Here is a 21,943-nt window from a genome sequence, read left to right as displayed (position 1 = left end):
TCCCTCATTTTTTGCCACTGTCATTAGGAAAATTGGCTTTTGAGGGACCATAAGTTGTTTTTTGACCCCTAAAGTGGGTCTTAGAATAATGTTGGGTCTCTAAAGATGAATTTCGAGTAGTCACACGCCCCAAAATTTCCTAAGACTGTTTATTTACATCATTACATAGAAATTAATTTAAAAATCTCATTTTGCGAGAAATTTTTAATTATTAAAAAATCCTACTTAGACCTAGCCAAATTCCATGAAATTTTTGTGTGATCTAGTATGGTAATATACATCGACTTTAGACACTAAGATGTGTAGGGACTCAACCTTCAAACTATCCCCCAACTTTGGATTTAAAAATGATTGAAAAAACCCAGAAAAATATCCACTTTTGAAAAAGAAAGGATAATTAACCAGATTAAAAAACACCCCAAAGTATATTCATTTGCTAATCGAGTCCCGACATCCTAGGCCTGTTACAGACTCAAAAACTCATCATTACTAGTATCACTTATTACAATTCCCCGCAGAGTGTGGAATCTGAGTACAAGAAAGATGATGAGAAGATAGAAGTAAAGTTCAAAAATTTTGTTGACTGATGATATCTGATCGTAAAAGTGTCCTCTGGATCATCCTTGGGCATGGAGTCTTTCATATAATCATCAGGTGTCACTCCAGTGGTCAACAGGTCCCTAAGTCTAAACTTAAGAAATTAAAATAATTAATGGGTATTAATCTAAACTGTGGGTGAAACTTCTAGAAGAAGGCAGAGATCAAGTCAATATGATCTTAGCCAAGGATTAGGATCTAATCTGGGTCGTTGATTGATCAATGAGAGGATTATAAGAGAAGGCTTGATGGGCACTTGGAGAACACACCTAGAGAGTTTAAAAGATCGAATTTCTGAAGCAGAGCAGCTGCCGGAGAGAAATTCGAAGTGAGCTTTTGCAATGAGAGACAACAATATTATCTGAAAGGAAATCTTTCTCGGTTGGAGAATACTCATCAGAGAAGACAAAGGGAGATCCAGCAATGGTAGCGCAGAGCTAGTGGGGATGACACAGAGCTACGCAGGCCCATGCAGAGGCAGCGTAGGCTGACGCAGAGGCAGTGCGGAAGCTAAAAAGAAAGTCTAAAAATTTGCTAGGGAGATCGATTTCTGTGCTGAAAGCCGAGGTGTGAGACCGGGAGGCAGAAATCAAAGTTCCTGGGCAGCAGATTGACCAACTAGAGGAGTGACGTTGTTCCCAGAAGAGTTTACGATGGGCTGACGCAAACACTGCGCAAAGGCAGCGAGGGGTAGTCATTCAAGAGTTGGATCAGCGAGGATTTCCAGTGATAGTGTGAGGTAATCTCACAGATTTCTCTGTCAGTGATATTCTCTGTAACTGGATTGACGGGAAGGCATCCAAAAGTTGTATTCCGATTTACTACTACATAATAATAAAACCCACAAAGTTGTTACACCAGTTTTCCCGCATTGGGTTTTTCCAAAGACATTTGTCCAAACGTAACAGTGTTATTGTGTTGTATTTTCTTTCATGCTCAGTTTTTTGTTTCCGCATATAATTTAATTAAGTGAAGGTTGCAGTGTATGTATTTCAATATTTTCCATAGGAAACTGCAAGTAATTTATTTGAAGGATTTTAACAAATAGGAGAAATATCATCAGTCACTGTAGTAGGGATTCCGGGTTTAGGAATTTTGATAGTACACTTGTCTTGAAGAGTTACAATTCAAATTAGGCAGAGAGAGAGTTACACTTAAACATGAGAGAATATTTGGTGAGAGTTACAAATTGAAATGAGTGAGAGAGTTACAAGAGCATTTAATGAGTTACACTTTTGCCATACATCAAAATAGTAAGGGAGAGTTACATTCTCTTAAGTGTGGAGTTACAATTTTACTCCAAGCAAGAGGTTTGATTTTTCAAGTAAGAGATTCTCAATTTAATTGACTTATTCCATGACACTATTGAGAATTCATTTTTATTAATCCATTAAAGGTGTCTTTAGACTACTTTATAAATAATAGTATTATAATAATAATAATACTAGTAAGGATAAAATATTAATTCTTGACTTGTATAATTGTGATTGATTTGATTTTAAAGTGGATTCTATATGTTGAGATCATCCTTGATCATTTAGACATAACTTTCTATTTTTGGAAAGTCACTTCCAAATTGATATGTGACTTACTATTTTTGGAAAGTCATATTAGAATTGTCGGAAATGAAATTTTATTATAGGTGATTCAAACAGAACTGAAAAATATTATTTCTTCTAAGAGAAATTCATCCTTGAGTTGCCAAATTTTAGCACTCCCTCTCAACTAGGGAGGAATTTCTTTCTACATCAAAGATCTATGCTTCCTTTGATCTCTTTCATTCATCTCAATTCAACTCTACTATGTAATATCTGTAACAATGAAGTCGCAATCGAAAGAAGAATCATCCACTTGACACAAATTTCGAAAGGAAATAATCATCACACGGACAAAACTCAAACAAGTCACATGGAAAAGAATCAAACACAACCAAGTTTCATTAAATGTCAAGTGGTGGGACATCTACATCTTAGACAACTCACACAGACAAGTATCACAACACCTTGTTGAAAATAGCATCAAGAAATGCTAAATATAAAAATGCTAAAAATATCATTGCTATAAATAGCATTTAGGGATACATTCCAATTTTAGTTAGTCCCTGAACTAAAATTGAGAATTAAAATTCGAATTTGATCTTAGCAGCAGTTTGAAAAATAATTAATTAATTCATCTTAAGTTAATTAGTTGGAGAAAATCAAACATGAATTCTATGTGAAGACATGCAATAGTTTCCCCTTTGATTGAGGAAGTTATCCCTTAATAAGGAGATCAGGATGAGTTATACTTTGAGTGGTAATTAGTTAGCTCAGTTAACTGAGTTAAGTCATTAGTTCCAACAGTTTGTGGAACTGATTGTGAGTTCAGTTAGTTAATGCATACATGCATGTAACTACTGCACTTCAGATAACTGAATATTCTCTCATAAATAACTCATGCATGTCAGTTCAGTGAGAGACCCAGTTGAGATCAAATGATGGGATAGTGTACTATCAGTTTCAGGAATATTCCATTGAGGATATCTCTTGCATGCAGCGGGAATTCATTCCTTGGAGATTGTGCAGTTACTTCTGAGTTTGGTGAGCTGTGTGAGAAGAGAATTCACACAGGTGGCAACCCGAGGACCCAGGAGAAACTGCGCAAGGAAATAGGAGGCTTGGAGAATTGGAGGAAGGCATATGTTGTGTCTATTCAATCTATGAACAACATTGAGGGACTGTATTGAGAGCTGGATAGCTTGTGAGCTAAAGCTTTGTGTAATCCACACATATTTCCACTTGTATGATAATACAAAGATCAGGGTTTTTAGTTGAGGCTTTCCCCAGAATATTCTTCTGTGTTTCATGTGTGACTGATTTCTTCTTCATCTATTATATGTGTTCTATTTGATCTTGCTCAAAATCGATTAAGCTTCCGCAAGTTTGTTTGTTGAAGTAGATCAAGTATTTTGCTTTAGTATATTGCATTGTCTGGTGATCTACAGTGAGAATTTCTACATGGTATCAGAGCAAGGGTGATCAAAGCGAAAAACAGTATACAAAGAAGGGAGAAGTTTGAAGTTTGAAGTTCCTGATTATAGAATTCGAATTCTTATCACATCTCAAATTTCACCAATGGCATTCAACAATTTGAGACTCGAGTATGCCCCTGATGGCAGCTCGAATTATATAGCCTGGAAGGATCACATGAAAGATGTATTAGAGGATAACGATTTGAAGGACTTCATTGATCAAGAAGTCCCAAGCCATGAGCTGCTAATGCCCAAGAATTGGCAGAATGGAAGAAATGTGTGGCTAGAGCGAGGAGAATCCTTCTGGACGGAGTTCAAGACCACATAGTCACAAGTCTCCATGGGAAGGAGACACCGTTTTCAATGTGGAAAATATTGAAGGATCTATATCAGAATAGCAGCGATCAAAGGAAGCTGGCTCTAGAAGACAAGCTTCGGAAAATCAAGTGTGAAAAGGGCGACACGATCTTTACATATCTGAACAAGCTCACCACCCGCAGGGATGAGCTTGGAAGTGTAGGGATCACGACAGTCGATGATGACATGGTGAGTCTTGCTCTCCTCGGTCTTCCTAAGAGCTGGCATAGCTACCAAGACTCGGTAAATGGAAGAGAGAAACTTCCAGATTGGGAACGACTTTGGTTGGATCTGATGTAGGAGGAGATAAGAAGAAGCACCAGAGATGGATCTTCATCAAAGCAAGATGATGAAGAAAATCTAGCCTTAGCGAGTAAGGCGAGGAAAGGGAAAGGGAAGGCATCCCATTCCAAATCGAGTTCTTCCCATGTTGGGAAGAAGATTGACAAATCGAAAGTGAGATGCTTTAATTGTCATGAAGTGGGCCATTATGCTACGAATTGTCCACATAAGAAATCCAAGAAGGGATCCTCGAAGAGATCAGATGGTGAGGCACTGGCTTCACAGTTCGAATTGGATTTCACCCTCATCGCATGTATTGTTTCATCGATGGTGGGGTGTGTTTGGTACCTGAACAGTAGAGCTTCATTCCACATGACCAACGACAAGAATCTTTTTAGTACCTTGGAGGAGGAAGACCTCCAAATGCGCATCGAGATGGGTGATGATGGAAAGTACCGTGTTTCAGGTGAAGGTATGGTTGTGTTTCAGACAGAACATGGAGCTCCTCTCACCCTGACTGATGTAAAGTATGTGCCTGGTTTGAAGAAGAAACTTGTGTTCGTCGCTATGCTGGAAGACAAAGGCTATGATGTAGTCTTTAGTAAAGGAAAGGCATTCCTGAGGCATATCGGCACTGGACAGATCAAAGGATTGGGCTTCGAGTAAAGAATCTCTACAAGCTGGAGGTAGACAACTATGCTGCATTGAGTTCCAAAGCAGAGTTGGTGCAGAGCCAAGATATTGGTGAGCTATGGCATAGAAGATTGGGCCACTTGCAACATGGGGCCTTGAAGATCATGCAACAGATCTCTACCGGACTTCCCAAGGGAAAACTGGAGCAATGGATACATGCAAAGGTGTACCTTGGGTAAGCATGCAAAATCTTCCTTTCAGGATCGAAACAGTAGAGCTAGAGCAATCCTGGAGCGAGTTCACATAGGCGTGTGTGGACCATTCTCTACAGCCTCCACCGCCAAACAAAGGTACTATGTTATTTTTATTGATGATTTTTCTCATAGATGTTGGATCTACTTTATGCAGAAGAAGGATCAAACCTTCTCAAGGTTTTGTGAGTTCAAAGCCTTGGCAGAGAAATAATCTAGAAAGAAAATAAGGGCCTTGCAAAGCGACAATAGTGGAGGGTATGTCTCCCAACAGTTTAAGGACTTATGTGCAACAGAAGGAATTAAACAGGAGTTGACGGCACCCCATAACCCACAGTAGAATGGCGTGGCCGAAAGGAAGAACAGATCGATTGTGGGAGCAGCTCAGGCGATGCTGCATGACCAAAGCCTACCACTTTATTTGTGGGCTGAGGCATGCATGATCCGAATGGATCCTAGAACACTCTTTAAGTTTTCATAAACTCTTTAAAAATCATGCCAAAGATTCAAAGTCTTATAAAGTTCAAGCTACGGGAGGAATCCTCATGACAGTTGCGAATTGCGATCAGCACAGATCAACGAGGGTCGTCGATCTAGCGCGCAAACAAGCGGACCATGGTAACGCGTGCTGATACCAACCAGCAAATGCAGGGACAAATTTGAACTCCTTATTAAACTTGTTGTGTTGATATGTGTTGCCTATTATGTTTTTGTTAACTGCTTCATTCCCTGTGTATTTCGCAATCTTATCGATCCATTGCATAAAATAGCATAGGCACATCCACGCACATGAGTCTGCGATACCTTATTGTTTGTCTTAGATCAATTTCAGATCAAGTGGTATCAGAGCTTTAGGTTGCTAAGGTTAGACAAGCTTGTGCTGGATTTTTTGTTGAATGCTAACTAGGACAAAGCTCAAATTAGGAGGAGAGTTGGTTGAAGCTAACCAAGAAACTGGAAGAGTCTATCCTAGGAGGAAAATAGCAGAAGAAATTCCCTTGGAATCAAACTCCGAGTTCATGGATAGTTTCATGACCATGAGAGCCATGGTAGAAGAAATGTATAGAGAATTTAAGAAAGGTAGAGATGAAGATTCATCAACCTCTAAACAAGATAAAGGAGCAGAAGAATCTCTCCTCAATGACCATTCTAAAGGCAAAGTGAAAGAAGAAAAGCTTCCCACACATGGAGAGTTGAACGCAAAGAACCTGAATTAGAGAGATTGATGTCTATTGTAGGGTGCAAAGCATTGATTCAGATAGAAGTAAAATTCAACCAACCAGCCTACAACTTGGAGGAACTACCTTGGTATGGTGGGAAGGCAGGACACAAGCTGACATGAAGAAGCATGGTAAAATCCTTTCTGTGTGGAGTGAATTTGTTTCTGCAATTAAAAAACAATTCTATCTACTAGTTTATATACAACAAGCTCTGACGAGTTGGCAAACTCTCCGCCAATTAAAAGGGCAAAGTGTACAAAGCTACACCCAAGAATTTAGAAAAAGAGTTTTGATTCTAGACATTTCTTTAAACTCACCTGAAACTCTGTTGAAGTATATAGGTGGTTTACACAACTATTTAAAGCACACCATTCTCATGTTTAATCCTAGTAGCATAGATGAGGTATCTGTTCCGGCTACACATCTAGAGGTTAGAGGCAAGAATGTGAACCCAAAAGTTGGGGGATCATCAAAACCCACTGCAAGCAAAAACAAGGAAAAGAGAAAGCAGAAATGGAAAGAGGAAGACAAATGCTATACAAAAGACCAAGCCTTCACGCAATCACTACAAGAAGGATGGGCATGATGATGAACACTGCTGGATTCTGCATCCGGAACTGAGGCCCAAGAAGTTCGATGGCAAAAAGAAGACTACTGCAGCTATTCAGAAGGATTTGGGCTCAGACTCAAGGGATGAAACAACAATCACAACCACAGGTATAAAAGGTAAAAATTCTAAAGCATCTACAAGTAATTCTGCACAAGCTACTGATAATGAAGAAAATGAGAGGAAAAGACATGAGCTTTTTCATATTAGAGTTATTTCCAAGCATCAAAAGATTGATACTTTGTTTGATAGTGGCTCACAAGTAAACTTAATTTTTGAAGCAATTGTAAAGAAGTTGGGATTACTAACCACACCTCACAAGAAGCCATGTCCAATGGATTGGGTATGTGATAAAGCAAAGCTACAAGTGACTAGACAATGTAAACTTAGGTTTTCTTTTGGGTCAGCATTTGTAGATGAGGTTGAGTTAGATATAGTTCCTTCGGATATATGTGGAATTGTTTTAGGATGTCCTTACTTGTATGATAAAAAAAAAAACATTTTCTATAGAGCTGAAAACAAGTATCAACTCGTTAAAGATGGAATCGAAAATATTGTAAGAGCTCATAAACTCAAGAATAATTATACTCTCATAAACTCAGGGCAGATTAAAAGAATTGTAAATTCATGCAACAATTTTTACTGATGGTTGTAAAGGAAAAGAAACCTGATAAAACCAATGTATTTGAAAGCTGTAATGCTAAACAGTGAGCTGATTTAGAAAAAGTTGTTTTAGAATATGATATGCTATTTCACGAGCCTAAAGGTCTCCCACCCAAAAAGGGAATAGTACATGATATTAATTTGCAACAAGATACTCCATTGCCTAACATCGGAATGTACAAGTTGTCCGCTTTAGAGAATGCAGAAATCAAGAAGCAGGTACAGGAGTTGCTCGAGAAAGGGTTCATAAGACCTAGCACATCACCATGTGGGTCTCCAATTGTCTTGGTGAGAAAGAATGATGGCTCATGGAGATGTGCATTGATTACCGAGCATTAAATAAGATAACGATAAAAAATCGTTATCCCCTTCCTCGCATAAATGATCTATTAGATCAATTGAAAGAAACCGTTTACTTTTCCAAGATGGACTTGCGTAGTGGCTACCATCAAGTCAGAGTTGCAAAGCAAGATGCATGGAAGATTGCTTTCAAAACAAAGCAAGGATTGTATGAGTGGTTAGTTATGTCTTTTGTCTTAACTAATGCTCTGCTACCCTCATGAGAATAATGAATGATGTAGTCAAGCCTTTTATTGATGATTTTATCATTGTATATCTAGATGACATTCTTATATTTAGTAAAACATGGGAAGAACATTTGAAGCATGTAAAGCAGACTCTAGATGTTTTGAAAAGAGAAAATCTTTATGTTAAGCTATCAAAATGTGAATTTGGCAAAACATCTCTGAATTATTTGAGTCATATAGTAGGGGGTGGTGACTTGAAGATAGATCCCTCTAAGGTTGCAGTGATTGTAAACTGGCCTAAACCCAAATCTGCTATAGAAGTTAGAAGCTTCCTAGGAGCAGCACAGTATTGGAGAAAGTTCATTGCTAACTTTTCCTTGATTGCAGCGCCCTTCCATGCTTTAACAAGATTGAACAAGGTGTTTTCAGTGGGGAGGCAAACAACAGAAAGCCTTCGACACCTTAAAAGAAGAGATTAGTACAACACCAATAATAGCATTGCCCGATCTTCAAAGACCCTTTGAGATTGAAACGGATGCCAGTGACTATGCCATGAGAGCAGTGTTGATGCAGCACGGTAAACCCATATGTTATCATTCTGAGACATTTAATTCTGCAGTAGTTAATTATCCCACATATGATAAAGAATTGTATGCATTAGTACAGAGTGTGAAAAAGTGGAAACATTATTTAATGGGCAAAGAGACAGTCATACATATTGATCATCAACCACTTCAATATTTACACTCACAAACTAAATTGCAGCAATCAAGACACTATAGGTGGATGGGTTTTCTACAACAGTTTCATCTTGTCATCAGATATAAAAAGGGCATACACAATAAAGTTGCAGATATGTTGTCCAGACCCATCATAAATGCATCTATTATACTTAAGCATAACTCAGTATTGCATGAAAGCTACACTGAACAATGTGCTCAAGATATACATTTTAAAGATATATATGCAACTTTAAGTCATGGCAAACAAGTAGAAGAATTGGATTATCATGTTAAGGACCAACTCTTGTATCATTTTAGAAAGTTATGCATTCCTCAAACCGAAAGAGTAAAGATAATTCGAGAAGCACACACTTCTCTAATATCAGGTCACTTTGGGGTAAGTAAAACAGTTGCACAGCTGCAAAGATTTTGTTATTGGCAAAAAATGAATGAAACAGTTTCTAGATATCTAAGAGGGTGTACCATGTGTGCTAAAAGCAAGCCCAGCAATAGAAAACTAGGCTTGTACACTCCACTACCAGTTCCTTCTCATCCTTGGGAAAGTGTTTCCATGGACTTTGTTGGGGGACTGCCTAAACCTAGAAAAGGTCATGACTATTTATATGTTATTGTGGATAAGTTCAACAAAATGTGCATTTTAATACCCTGTAACAAACAGATTATAGCTGAAAAAACAACAAAATTGTTCTTTCAGCATGTATGGGTTCATTTTGGATTACCCACTTCCATTGTATTTGATCGAAATTCCTGATTTGTTGGGAAGTTTTGGTCGAGACTGTGGGAATTGATGGACACCAGTGACCAGACTGAACAAAAGCAGAACCTTTCATCCACAAGCAGATGGCCAGACAGAGGTGGTCAACAGGACAGTGATCCAATTGCTCAGAGGCTACTGCAGCAAGCATCCCAAGCTTTGGGATGAACATTTATGTTATGTGCAACATGATTACAACCGTGCTAAACATTCTTCTACACAGAGATCTCCTTTTGAGACCTGTTTTGGTTTCACACCAAGGTCTCCCTTGGATTTTTCTTTGGTAAAGACATAGCGGTTGATGGACACAGCGATGTAGACAAAGCAACCAAGTTCATTGAAAAAATCCAAGAAATTCACCAAGCAGTACAGGAACAACTGGAAAAGAGCCAAGCCAAGTACAAGGCAAGGCATGATAAGTATCGGATTGAGCATAGTTTCCAAGTTGGTGATCAAGTCTGGTTGTATATCAGCAAAGACAATGCAAGGTGAAGGTAAGAAGCTGAAGCCAATAAGGTATGGACCTTTCAAGATACTTGGGAAAATCGGTGAGAATGATTTTCGCCTTGATTTGCTAGCTTACATGCACACCTATTCCATAGTTAATGCAAAAATCTTGAGACTGTTTGAACCTTCACTGATTGAAGATCCCGAAGAGCAGAGTCGATTGATTTCTATTGATGATCTGTTTCCTGAATGTCTTAATGAACTGCAGGAAGATACAGTTCTGGAGAAGAAGGTAAGAACTACGCGCAGAGGGGATGTTGAGAACCTCAGGATTGGACTCAAAAGTTCAAAACAAAGCAATGCAAGATGGATAGAAATTGGGCAACCGAGGAATCTATATCCTCACTTGATTGATGCTTAAAAAATCAACTTTTGGTGGTCCAAAAGCTTTTTCAGTGGAAAGGCGTGATCCGAATGGATCCTAGAAGACTCTCTAAGTTTTCATAAACTCTTTAAAAATCATGCCAAAGATTCAAAGTCTTATAAAGATCAAGCTATCGGGAGGAATCCTCATGACAGTTGTGAATTGCAATCAGCACGGATCAACGAGGGTCGTCGATCTAGTGCGCAGAGCGGCGGACCATGGTAATGCGTGCTAACACCAACCAGCAAATGTAGGGACAAATTTGAGCAACGGAGGCAGTTTCCGATATGCGATTAGCGAGTCGCTAATTGCATATCGCAAGGCAAACCTCTTAGTGAAGGAAAGCCGCGAGCACCAATACCCGAAATAATTATAAAACGCGGAAAATAATGTTTCGGTTCCGTCGGAGCAGGATTCCACAAACCGGCAGGATATCAGAAGGGCTTTGAGCAGTAAGCGGTTTCGATCGAGTTCCGCCTGATGCCACACAACAATCGCCACGCGTCCCGACGAGGAGAGAGAGAACCGCTCACATAGGACGGGTAAACCTCATGCTACTTAGCCGCCCGATATGAACGATGACTATAGGATCTGGGGCCTACAAATCAACGGCGGAGACGCGTTCTGATGGATGACTGGTTTTGACAAGGTTATGAAGCAAGGTCACATAGGATTTGAAGTCCGATATGGACGATGCGTTGGCGGAAGGTCGTGTTTCGCGGGCATTCTTGGAATTAACAGAAAAAACGGTCGTTTCAAATATGTCCAAGAGAACTGACACTCATCCATTAGGAAATAGGTGGCCACCTCCCTGTGAGGCGTTATACAGTGACTGATTACGCAGGACAGAGGGATTCAAACGGACGGAGGCAGGGGAACCGGAAGGCCAGGAAGCGGAAACGGACAGTCAGGAAGTAGATTGGCTTTAAAGCCACAAACTGACAAAAAGCAGAGAGAAGCAGGGGAGCGGTAAGCAGTAGGCAATAAGCCGAAAGTAGAGAGAAGAAGTCGAGCTGACCGACAGAAGAAAAGGCAGCATTGAGCCAGAATTAGGACAGAGACAAGGAGGGTCAGAGAGTCTGTGTACTCCAGAGAAGGCTTGAGAGGTTCAAGCACACTCCTCTGTATTTCCAATCATGTATGAGTCTCAGATTGGGCTCATATTATTGTGACCAATAGAGGTCAAGAATCAATAACGAGAGTATGTATACTCCAGAGACTTGGGGGATCCAAGTACAGTCTTACGGATTTATACTTATTGAGTGAGACTCAAATTGAGCTCACCATTGTAAAAACTCTGCTTTGAAAACATAATAGAGAGGCCACCACTGAAGGCTGGACCAGGAGACGCAACCCAGGAGTATTGGGTGAACTCCTTATTAAACTTGTTGTGTTGATATGTGTTGCCTATTATGTTTTCCTTAACTGCTTCATTGCCTGTGTATTTTGCAATCTTATCGATCCGTTGCATAAAATAGCATATGCACATCCATGCACATGAGTCTGTAATACCTTATTGTTTGTCTTAGATCAATTTCAGATCAATGCAATACAACAATATACTTGCAGAATAGAAGTCCGCATCGTATATTGGGGATGAAGACACCAGTGGAGGCCTTTTCCGAGAAGAGACCACATGTGAGTCACTTCAGGATCTTTGGATCATCGATTTATTACCATGTGACCAAAGATGCCCGGAAGAAGCTAGATCCAACAGCTGAGTTGGGGATACTTGTGGGTTACACGGATACACCCCACAACTATCGAGTGTTCTTGCCTACCAGTTAGAGGACAGTGGTACGCAGAGATCTGAATTTCGATGAGCAAAAAGCCATGCGAGTGTCTCTTGAGAGGGAGCTCAAGTTGCATGCAAAGGAGGAACTTTTGGTTCCCAAGGAGGATGAACCTCAAACTGATGCAGAGCAGCCGCATGCAGAGGATCCGGGAGTGGAGACATCCACTCATGCAGAGTCTTCCAGAGATTGGCGGAAACGCTCAAGGGAAGCTGATAGATTGGTGATGGATGCGAGAGAGAATGTGGGACAACCATCTTTTCAGCGCAAACAGAGGAGGTCACCTGAGCGGTACACTGGTTACATGGCCCTGGTTGGCGAGTGTGTAGAGACTGAAACTTCTTCCTTTGAGGAAGCAGTGCAGCAGCCAATCTGGGTTGATGTTATGGTGGAGGAGTACGACTCCATCATTCAGAACAGTGTTTGGGATGTTGTCCCAAGACCATAGGACAAGTCAATAGTGAGTTCTCAATGGCTTTACAAGGTAAAGCAAGCAGCTGATGGGAGTGTTGAGAAACATAAGGCAAGGTTTGTTGCCTATGGTTTCTCATAGGTCAAGGGGATCGACTATGGTGATACTTTTGCTCCTGTAGCAAGGTACTCATCTATCAGATCGATGTTGGCACTATCACCTCAGATGGGTTGGAAGATCCATCAGATGGATGTGAAGACTGTGTTCCTCAATGGCAAGATTGAGGAAGAGGTGTACATTAAGCAACCGGAAGGTTTTGAGACCTTCGATCGTGAGTCGCATATGTGCCAGCTCAAGAGAGCTTTGTACGGGCTAAAGCAAGCACCTCGTGCTTGGTACACCAAGATTGACAGTTATTTCACCGGGTTGGGCTTCACAAAGAGTGAAGCGGATGCAAACCTTTACCACATCATGGTAGAAGGTAAGCCATTGATCATTTCTCTTTATGTTGATGGTTTGGTATTGACAGGTGATGATCAGTTGATCAAGTCTTGCAAGGAGGACCTTGCAAGAGAGTTCGAGATGAAAAACATGGATCTTCTGCACTACTTTCTAGAAATGGAAGTGTGGCAGAAGGATGGGGAAGTGTTTGTGCCTCAAGGCAAGTATGCCAATGAGATACTCAAGTGATTCCACATGGAGAAGTACAAGCCCATGCAGACTCCTCTAGAAAGTAACTGGAGGAAGGAGGATGCTACTTCAGGTGAGGTAGTAGCTGCTACTGTTTATCAGCAGCTTGTGGGTTCATTGATGTATCTAGTGAACACACGACCAAATTTGTGCTTTGCAGTGAACCAGTTGAGCCAAGCTATGGTTCAACCTACCAAGTTGTTTTGGAAAGCAGCGATGCATGTGCTGAGATACCTCAGAGGCACATCTTAGAATGGATTGTGGTACAGACAGACAGAGGGAGTGAAGCATCAGGGCTTTATAGATGCAGATTGGGCAGGGAGTCCATCAGACTGAAAGAGCACTTCAGGAGGAATTTTCAACCTTGGTTCAGCTGCAATTTCTTGGTACAGTAGGAAACAGAGATCAGTTGCACTTAGCTCAGCAGAGGCTAAATACATGGCTGCCAGTAAGGCAACATGTGAGGCCATTTGGATGCGGAAAATTCTAGTTGGATTGTTTGGTCAGAGGATGGATCCAACTGTGATCTATTGCGATAATCAGAGTTGTATCAAACTCTCTGAGAATCCAATATTTCATGACAGGTCCAAGCACATTGATATCTGGTATCAGCATCTTCGAGACTATGTAGTGAAGAGGAACATGATGCAGATATTTTGACTAAGGCATTGTCAAAATGCAAGTTCGAGTTCCACAAAGACAGGATTGGGGTGACAGATAATCCCTTTCTTGTTGAGAGGGAGTGTTGAAAATAGCAACAAGAAATGCTAAATATAGAAGTGCTAAAAATAGCATTGCTATAAATAGCATTTCAGGATACATTCTAATTTTAGTTAGTCCCTGAACTAAAATTGAGAATTAAAATTCGAATTTGATCTTAGCAGTTGTTTGAAAAATAATTAATTAATTCATCTTGAGTTAATTAGTTGGAGAAAATCAAACATGAAGTCTATGTGAAGACATGCAACAATTTCCCCTTTGATTGAGGAAGTTATCCCTTAATTAAGGAGATCAGGATGAGTTGTACTTTGAGTTGTAATTAGTTAGCTCAGTTAACTGAGTTAAGTCCGATTAGATTAGGTCCAATAGTTTGTGGAGCTGATTGTGAGTTCAGTGAGTTAATGCATGCATGCATGTAACTACTGCACTTCAAATAACTGAATATTCTCTCATAAATAACTCATGCATGTCAGTTCAATCAGAGACCTAGTTGAGATCACATGATGGGACAGTGTACTATCAGTTGTAGGAATATTCCATTGAGGATATCTCTTGCATGCAGCAGGAATTCATTCCTTGGAGATTGCGCAGTTACTTCTGAGTTTGGTGAGTTGTGTGAGAGGAGAATTCACACAGGTGGCAACCCGAGGACCCAGGAGAAACTGCGCAAGGAAATAGGAGGTTTGGAGGACTGAAGTACGGCATATGTTGTGTCTATTCAGTCTATGAGCAGCATTGAGGGATTGTACTGAGAGTTGGATAGCTTGTGAGCTAAAGCTTTGTGTAATCCGACATATTTCCACTTGTATGATAATACAGATATTAGGTTTTTTAGCTAAGGCTTTCCCCAAAGTATTCTTTTGTGTTTCATGTGTGATTGATTTCTTCTTCATCTGTTATATGTGTTCTATTTGAGCTTGCTCAAAATCGATTAAGCTTCCGCAAGTTTGTTTGTAGAAGTAGATATTTGCTTTAGTATATTGCATTATCTAGTGATCTACAGTGAGAATTTCTACACACCTATCAGCCAGATAGGTGACTCTTCCCACATCCCAGACCATGGGTTGGATGCATATTGAAGCCTACTCTTGTGGCACACATTACACAAGAGGTCCCTCATCCTTAGGAGCTTTCCGGTAGCATTCCCTAATCCTGTGAGCTCTAACAAGGGGGAAGGGCAGCACAGTGTTGTTGACATTTGTGACCGCTTCCCGGAAGGAACCGCTTCCCTGAAGGGTCACATCTATAAGTCCAACTCGCTCTCTAAAAACCAAGAACTTTCCTTTCGATAAAGGCTTGTTAAGAATGTCAACTATCTGATCATCAGTGTAAATGTGATGGAGCCTTACTGCTCCTCTCTGCACCATATCCCGGATATAGTGATACTTGATCTCAATATGTTTGGAGTTGTCATGAAACACAGGATTTTATGCAAGAAGAATCTCACTCTTATTGTCACAATAATATACCTTTTATGTCTAGAACTTGCTCAAATAGTTCCCCAAAAATCTTTCTCGGTCAAATTGCCTCACAGTTAGCCATTCTAGCAGCGATGTACTCAGTGCAACAGACTTTTGCTTTCTGCTCATCCAAGAGATCCCAAGTTAAAGAAACACCCAGAAGTGTTCTTTTTATCACCAGACTTACCATCCCAATCAACATCAATATATCCATGAAGTCTTACATTTTTAGCAGTGTATTTGAATCCTATATTAATGGTTCCATGCAAGTATCTGAGTACATGTTTTGCAGCAATTCAGTGGGCGTGAAAGGGATCAATCATATGTTGACTTAAAGTGTTTACAGCGAAGCATATGTCAGACCTAGTGTTTACCAAAAACATCAAAGCACCAATGAGTCATCTATACTCTGTGGGATTTGCCAGATTAGGTCCTGCAACTTTGCCACATAATTTCTTTAAAGTTCATTTCCATAGGAGTATGCATGGACTTACATTCTACCATAGCAAATCTTTCAAGAAGCTGAACATTTTTTCCTTGAGAAAGATAAATTTCACCAAGTCTTTGTCATACCTCTTGACCTAAAAAATAATGCATCAAACCAAAGTCTTTCATTTGAAATTCAGAAGCTAACTCCCTCTTAAGAATAAATCATCAACATACAATACCAAAATCAAAGGTATACCTTGGACAACCTTGAAGTAGAGGCATACCTTTGCATGCTTCTGGTAAAACCAAGCTTTGTCAGATAGTTATCAATGTGAGCATACCAAGCTCTCCGAGCTTACTTCAGCCCATATAAGGCTTTCTTCAATCTGCATACATGAGTTTCCCTATCATGCTCTTCAAAGCTTTATGATTGTACCACAAATACCTCTTCCTTGAGGAAGCCATGCAAGAAAGCAATTTTCACGTCCATTTGGTGAAGAGTCCATTCTTGGCTAGTAGCTAAGGCAACAATAGATTGAATAGTAGTATATCGAGCTCTAGGTGCAAAAAGTTCATCATAATATATTCCATCTTTCTAAGAGAAACCTCTAGCTACAAATCTATCTTTATATTTTTCAATACTACCATCTGCCCCATGTTTAATCTTAAACAACCATTTCGAAGTGACAACAGATTTACCTTGAGGTCTAGGAACCACTTTCCAGACATCATTCTAGATGATGGACTTGCATTCTTTAGTCATGGCATCTTTCCAGACTTGTTCTTTTGCAGCTTCTTCCAAGGTGGGTTTTTCTGCTTGAATGATGTTGCTGATGGCAATAACAAACCCTTAAACCGACTTAGCTACTTACTTTCTCTAAAAGTTCCTCTTCGGTTAGCATGTCGATCATCATCTTGCAAAGTATATCGCAGCCATAGTGGTCTCCTTTTGGTAGGAGGATCATGTGGTGGAGGATCTAGAGGATCCATGGAACCAATGGGATTATCAACAAAGTCATTCTGAGGTTCCTATTCAGACTCAAATGTAAGCTCTTTTTCATTAATAGCTTGTCTTTCAACAATGGTAGGAAGAGGAGAATATCTTCCTTTTCTAAGAGTTGCATCTTCATCAAATGTTACATCTCTGCTAAACTCTAGAGTCTATAGTTCTTTGACTAGGTACATAAATTCTATATGCTTTTGAATTATCACAATAACCAACAAACATACGTTTTTGACCTGAAGCTTCCAATTTGTTCATTTTCTCATTCGGCACATTGAAGTACACAAGACAGCCAAAAGATTCTCAAATGACTCATCTCAAGGCTTTCACAAATGAAGATTTCTTCTGGAGTCTTATTGTCTAAGGCCTGATGAGGAGTTCTATTTCGCACATAATAGCAGTATTTGCAGCTTCTCCCCACAGAAACTTTGGTAGCAATTGATCATGCAGCATGGCTCTAACAGCTTCCATAATGGATATGTTCTTCCTCTCAACCACACCATTTTCTTGTAGATTGTACAACACAGTGATTTTTTTCTTTATTCCAACGTCTTTACAAAGATCATTAAAATCATCGGAGGTTAACTCTCCCCCCTTATCAGATTTGAAAGCTTTGATCAACTTTCCAGTTTGATTTTCAATCAGAGCCTTAGAGTCTCTAAACACGTCAAATGCTTCCCCTTTCTTTTTCAAAAAGAATATCGATGACTTGCGAGAAAAATAATCAACAAAAATTATGAAATACAAGTAGCCACCATGACAAGTAACAAGCATAGGTCCACAGAAATCAGAATGTATGAATTAAAGTACTTGACTAGTTTTTGTTTTTCTTGAAGGAAATTGTTTCTTTACATGCTTTCCACTTGTACATCTTGGGCAAACTCCTTCATGATCCATTATGATCTCAGGCATTCCAAAAACCATCTTCCTTACATGAGGTAAGGCTTTGTAGTGTAGGTGAGTCAATCTTTTGTGCCATAGCTCAAACTGAAAATCGACATCATGGACTGGTGCATGAATGGGTTTGCCATTGACTTTGTAAAGCCCTTCACATCTTGGTTCAAAAGTGAACGCTTCTCTCATAGTTAAGTTTGAAGGTCAGGTTAGAAATTTTCCATTAATAAAAGCAATTTCCATTCTTTTATCTTCAAGAGCAGATATGGATACAAGATTCTTTTTCAAACCAAGTAAATACAAAGCTTCTTACAGAAAAGTAGATTTGTCATCATCTAATAGAAATGAAACTGAACCATAACCTTTAAAATGGCGAATAGAATTATCTCCAAAAATAACATATAAATTAGTCTCTCTCTCAACTAGATGGAAGCACCACTATCAACTAACTAGCTATCAAATGAATCTGCAGAAGAACTAGAAATAGCAGAAACAATAAAATATTATGATTGAGTTTTCGCTGCATTATTTCTATACCTTGGATTTCTTGTTTTCTTAGGATAGCCTTATTTTTTTTTAAATTTCAGAGGTATCTTTTCTATAATCAAATTTGTTTTTAAATCTAGGTGCTCTTCTTCTTTCTCTAAAATCATGAGCAAAGTGACCATGCTTTTGTTGTTAAAGCATCTAAGTTTTGATATGTCTAGATTACCTTTAAAGGAATCATTTGATTTGAAAGAAGATTTCTTTGAAAAATGATGAGTCTTTATTACCTTTTTTTTCTTGCCATAAGATGAAAAAGCAGTGAGTTCTCATTCTTCATCATGTGAAATTTTCTCTCTAGAGAGCATTTTGTCCTTTTGAATACATTTTCCCAAGAGCTCATCAAATGTGAGAATAGTGTTGATATCGCCGATGGTGGTGATAAAAGTCTCCCAAACAAGAGAAAGGCCTCTAAGCGCAGTTAACACCATTTCTTTGTCAAGTACAACTTCATCAATTGTTGATAGATGATTCTTCATTTTGGTAATTCTCAAGAAGAATGCTTGAATTGTCTCTCCTTTGTTCATCTTGATGTCCTTTAACTGATTCTTCAAGACAATAATCTGATTCAAGTTACTAATTACAAACTTGTCAATTAGTTTGTCATACATTTCTTTAGCTTTCTTCAAACCAGAAACATAAGTAATAAGATGATCACGAAGAGAATCAACGATAATTTTTTTAGCTTTGATTTCAATCTTTTTATGTTTGGATTTCACAACAACGCTTGTATTCTCTGGTGGATCAACTATTGTGACTTCAACATATTTCAAAACTTCATGTTCTTCAAGAGTGATATCTAACCTTGCTTTCCATGGACCAAAGTTTGAAGCATCATTTTGCTTGTCCTCTACCTTGAAGTAAGACGAACTCATCTTGATCAGAAAATTTTGGCAGCGAATGGGGTCTCTTCAAGTGAATGTACTTTGCAAAAAATTGAATCTTTTATGTTGCCACTTGAAAGTACTTTCCATAAAACAAAATATTCTATGTTGTTACAATTATTCAGAATGCAAATTTCTTCTTCAAAACTTTTCAGATCAGCAATTATAGATAGAACATAAACTCGAGGATCATATGAAGACAGTCAAGCACAAATATGAGATACTGAGATTTAAATCCAATGACCAGGGAAAAAACTCTAAAGGGGAAAACCCAAATGATTCTTCTTCTATTAGATTTCTTCAATTGTTTAGCAAAGTAAAAGAGAGACAGGGAGAATAAAAATCAATAAAGTCACCAATGTCTGATCAACTTGCAGTTGAAGTGCTCTTTCTTTTTACTTGAACGTCTCCTCCTCTTGATCAGATCTTGTCATTCACATTTGCTCCAACTCTTTCATTGTTCTTGCTCTTCACTTGCTCTCACACTTCTCTTGCACACACTCAACACTTTCTCTCCTTCTTCACAATGAACATACTACACTCAACTCTCACTTGTTCTTACTTAAATAGATGAGAAATGAGAAGGGTTACAAGACGAATTCATGCCTTGAGCCAACAATAGGAGAATCAAATTCCATGAGGGAGGAGTTACTTGAGGAGAAGTGTAACTCATCCCAAGAATAGAGAGAGAGATACACTTGTCTTGAGGAGTTACAATTTGAATTAGGTAGAGAGAGCGGGAGTTACACTTCGGATATGAGAGAATATTTGGTGAGAGTTACAAATCGAATTGAGTGAGGGAATTACAAATGCATTTAATGAGGAGTTACACTTTTGCCACACATCGAATTAGTGCGGGAGAGTTAATTTCTCTTAAGTGTGGAGTTACTATTTTATTCCAAGAGAGAGGTTTGATTTGCCAAGTAACAGATTCTCAATTTAATTGGCTTCATGAGACTATTGAGAATTCATTTTTATTAATCCATTAAAGGTAAATGACTTTAGACTATTTTGTAAATAATAATAATATAATAATAATAATAATAGCAATAGCCCCAAGGGTTAGTTCAACTGGTCAAGTCCCCGTTGTTAAGTACCTCGCCGATCGGGAGGTCACAGAGTCAATTCTCCTCGACACCCTTGGGGTTAGGCCCTGCTAGTCTGGTCGAGGGGCTTGATTCCCTTTGGGGTTGATCAGCGCAAATTTTCTATGGACATAGCGGCCACCTAGTGTCCGTGAACCACCCATGCAAAAAAAAATTAATAATAATAATAAGGATAAGATATTATTTATTCACTTGTATAATCATGATTGATTTGATTTTAAAGTGGATTCCATATGTCGATATCAGCATTGATCATTTAGACATGACTTTCTATTTTTGCAAAGTCACTTCCAAATTGAGATGTTACTTATTAATTTTGGAAAGTCATTAGAATTGTCAAAAATGAAATTTTATTAAAGGTGGTTCAAACAGAACTTAAAGATCTGATTTCTTCTAGGAGAAATTCATTCCTAAGCTGCCAAATTTCAACTCTTGCCTCAATTATTCAGCTGTCTTTTACTTTCTCTATAATCTTTAAATGTTTCATAACGGTCATGCCCCATTAAAGGATATTTCTAATTTAAACAAAAAAAATAATAATAATAACAAAATAATAGAACATGGAAACAGATTTCAAAAGTTACTAAAAATTTTCAATGAATAGAATTAAAAAAGCAGGTAAATATTTGTAGCTGAATTATTTATACCCTGACTTCCCAATATCCTGATTCACCTTGTTATCTCAGGTTAGCAAACATGCTAATTTTAGCAAGTTCAATCTCTAACTTGACCTCATTTATAATTAGCATGTGTTCAAACTTCAACGCAAACCATTCTTGCAACTATTACCGATTTATCAGGAACATTGTGAAAAAACCGCCCTCAATTTTTGTTTACTCCAAAAAAAACATATTTTGTATTATTCATATTATTAAGAAACCTGGAAGAAAACTTTGAGATGAAAGTGCAACATACAAAAATATATCTACTCTATGTGATCACTTTCTATATGACAATGTAAGTGGAGCTAACTTGCTAAGGGTGCTACCTTGAAGGGATACGAAGAATCTCCCAATCAGAACAACTTTGTTTTTTGATGTGCATCTGTACAATGTTGTTTAGTCCCCTGCAGTTATCACATAATTTCATTACAATCTGGAAGGAACAATTATATATTAACCATAATTTCAGAGAACCGTTTACCATACAAGTGTACAGAGCATTGCTTTTCGTGTTCAATCTGATGAGCCTACACATTATCATTGATACAATACATTCCACAATGCCATTTCTTGCCAGCAGGGATAAAATTCAATTATAGAAAAAAGGAAGAGAAATGTTCAAGGCATTCTGCACTGGCTCTTTATTTTCAGACAAGCAAGTTACAACACATCTTTAGTTATTGGAAACAGTTTGAATCAGCCTTGATAGGTATGCACTGAATGAAAAAAGGTACATATATTGAAGTTTAAAATGCAAAGAAATCCAAGGACAATAAAATACTAAGTTGTGACAAACAATCTACTAACAAGTAATTTCATGTGCAAAGTTTCT

The 21,943-nt window shown here is 38.6% G+C and overlaps 1 protein-coding gene across 2 annotated transcripts in view; it reads right to left on the bottom strand.

The window, feature by feature from the left end:
• LOC149244313 (diacylglycerol kinase 3-like) overlaps positions 1-21,943 on the bottom strand; it is a 266,156-nt gene that overhangs the window by 74,148 nt on the left and 170,065 nt on the right. For both annotated transcript variants that reach the window (XM_089374800.1, XM_089374801.1), the window contains exon 9: positions 21,438-21,515. In XM_089374800.1, the coding sequence (XP_089230926.1) occupies positions 21,438-21,515 (78 nt within the window). The remainder of the gene's footprint in view (positions 1-21,437; positions 21,516-21,943) is intronic.

This window comes from Pinus tabuliformis, chromosome 8 (assembly GCF_031772625.1).
Source record: "Pinus tabuliformis cultivar Carrire ecotype Pingquan chromosome 8, CPIR1, whole genome shotgun sequence".
Taxonomy (NCBI): Eukaryota; Viridiplantae; Streptophyta; class Pinopsida; order Pinales; family Pinaceae; genus Pinus; species Pinus tabuliformis.
Note: the sequence above shows the minus strand (reverse complement) of the source record. Positions and strands in the feature narration are given on the sequence as shown.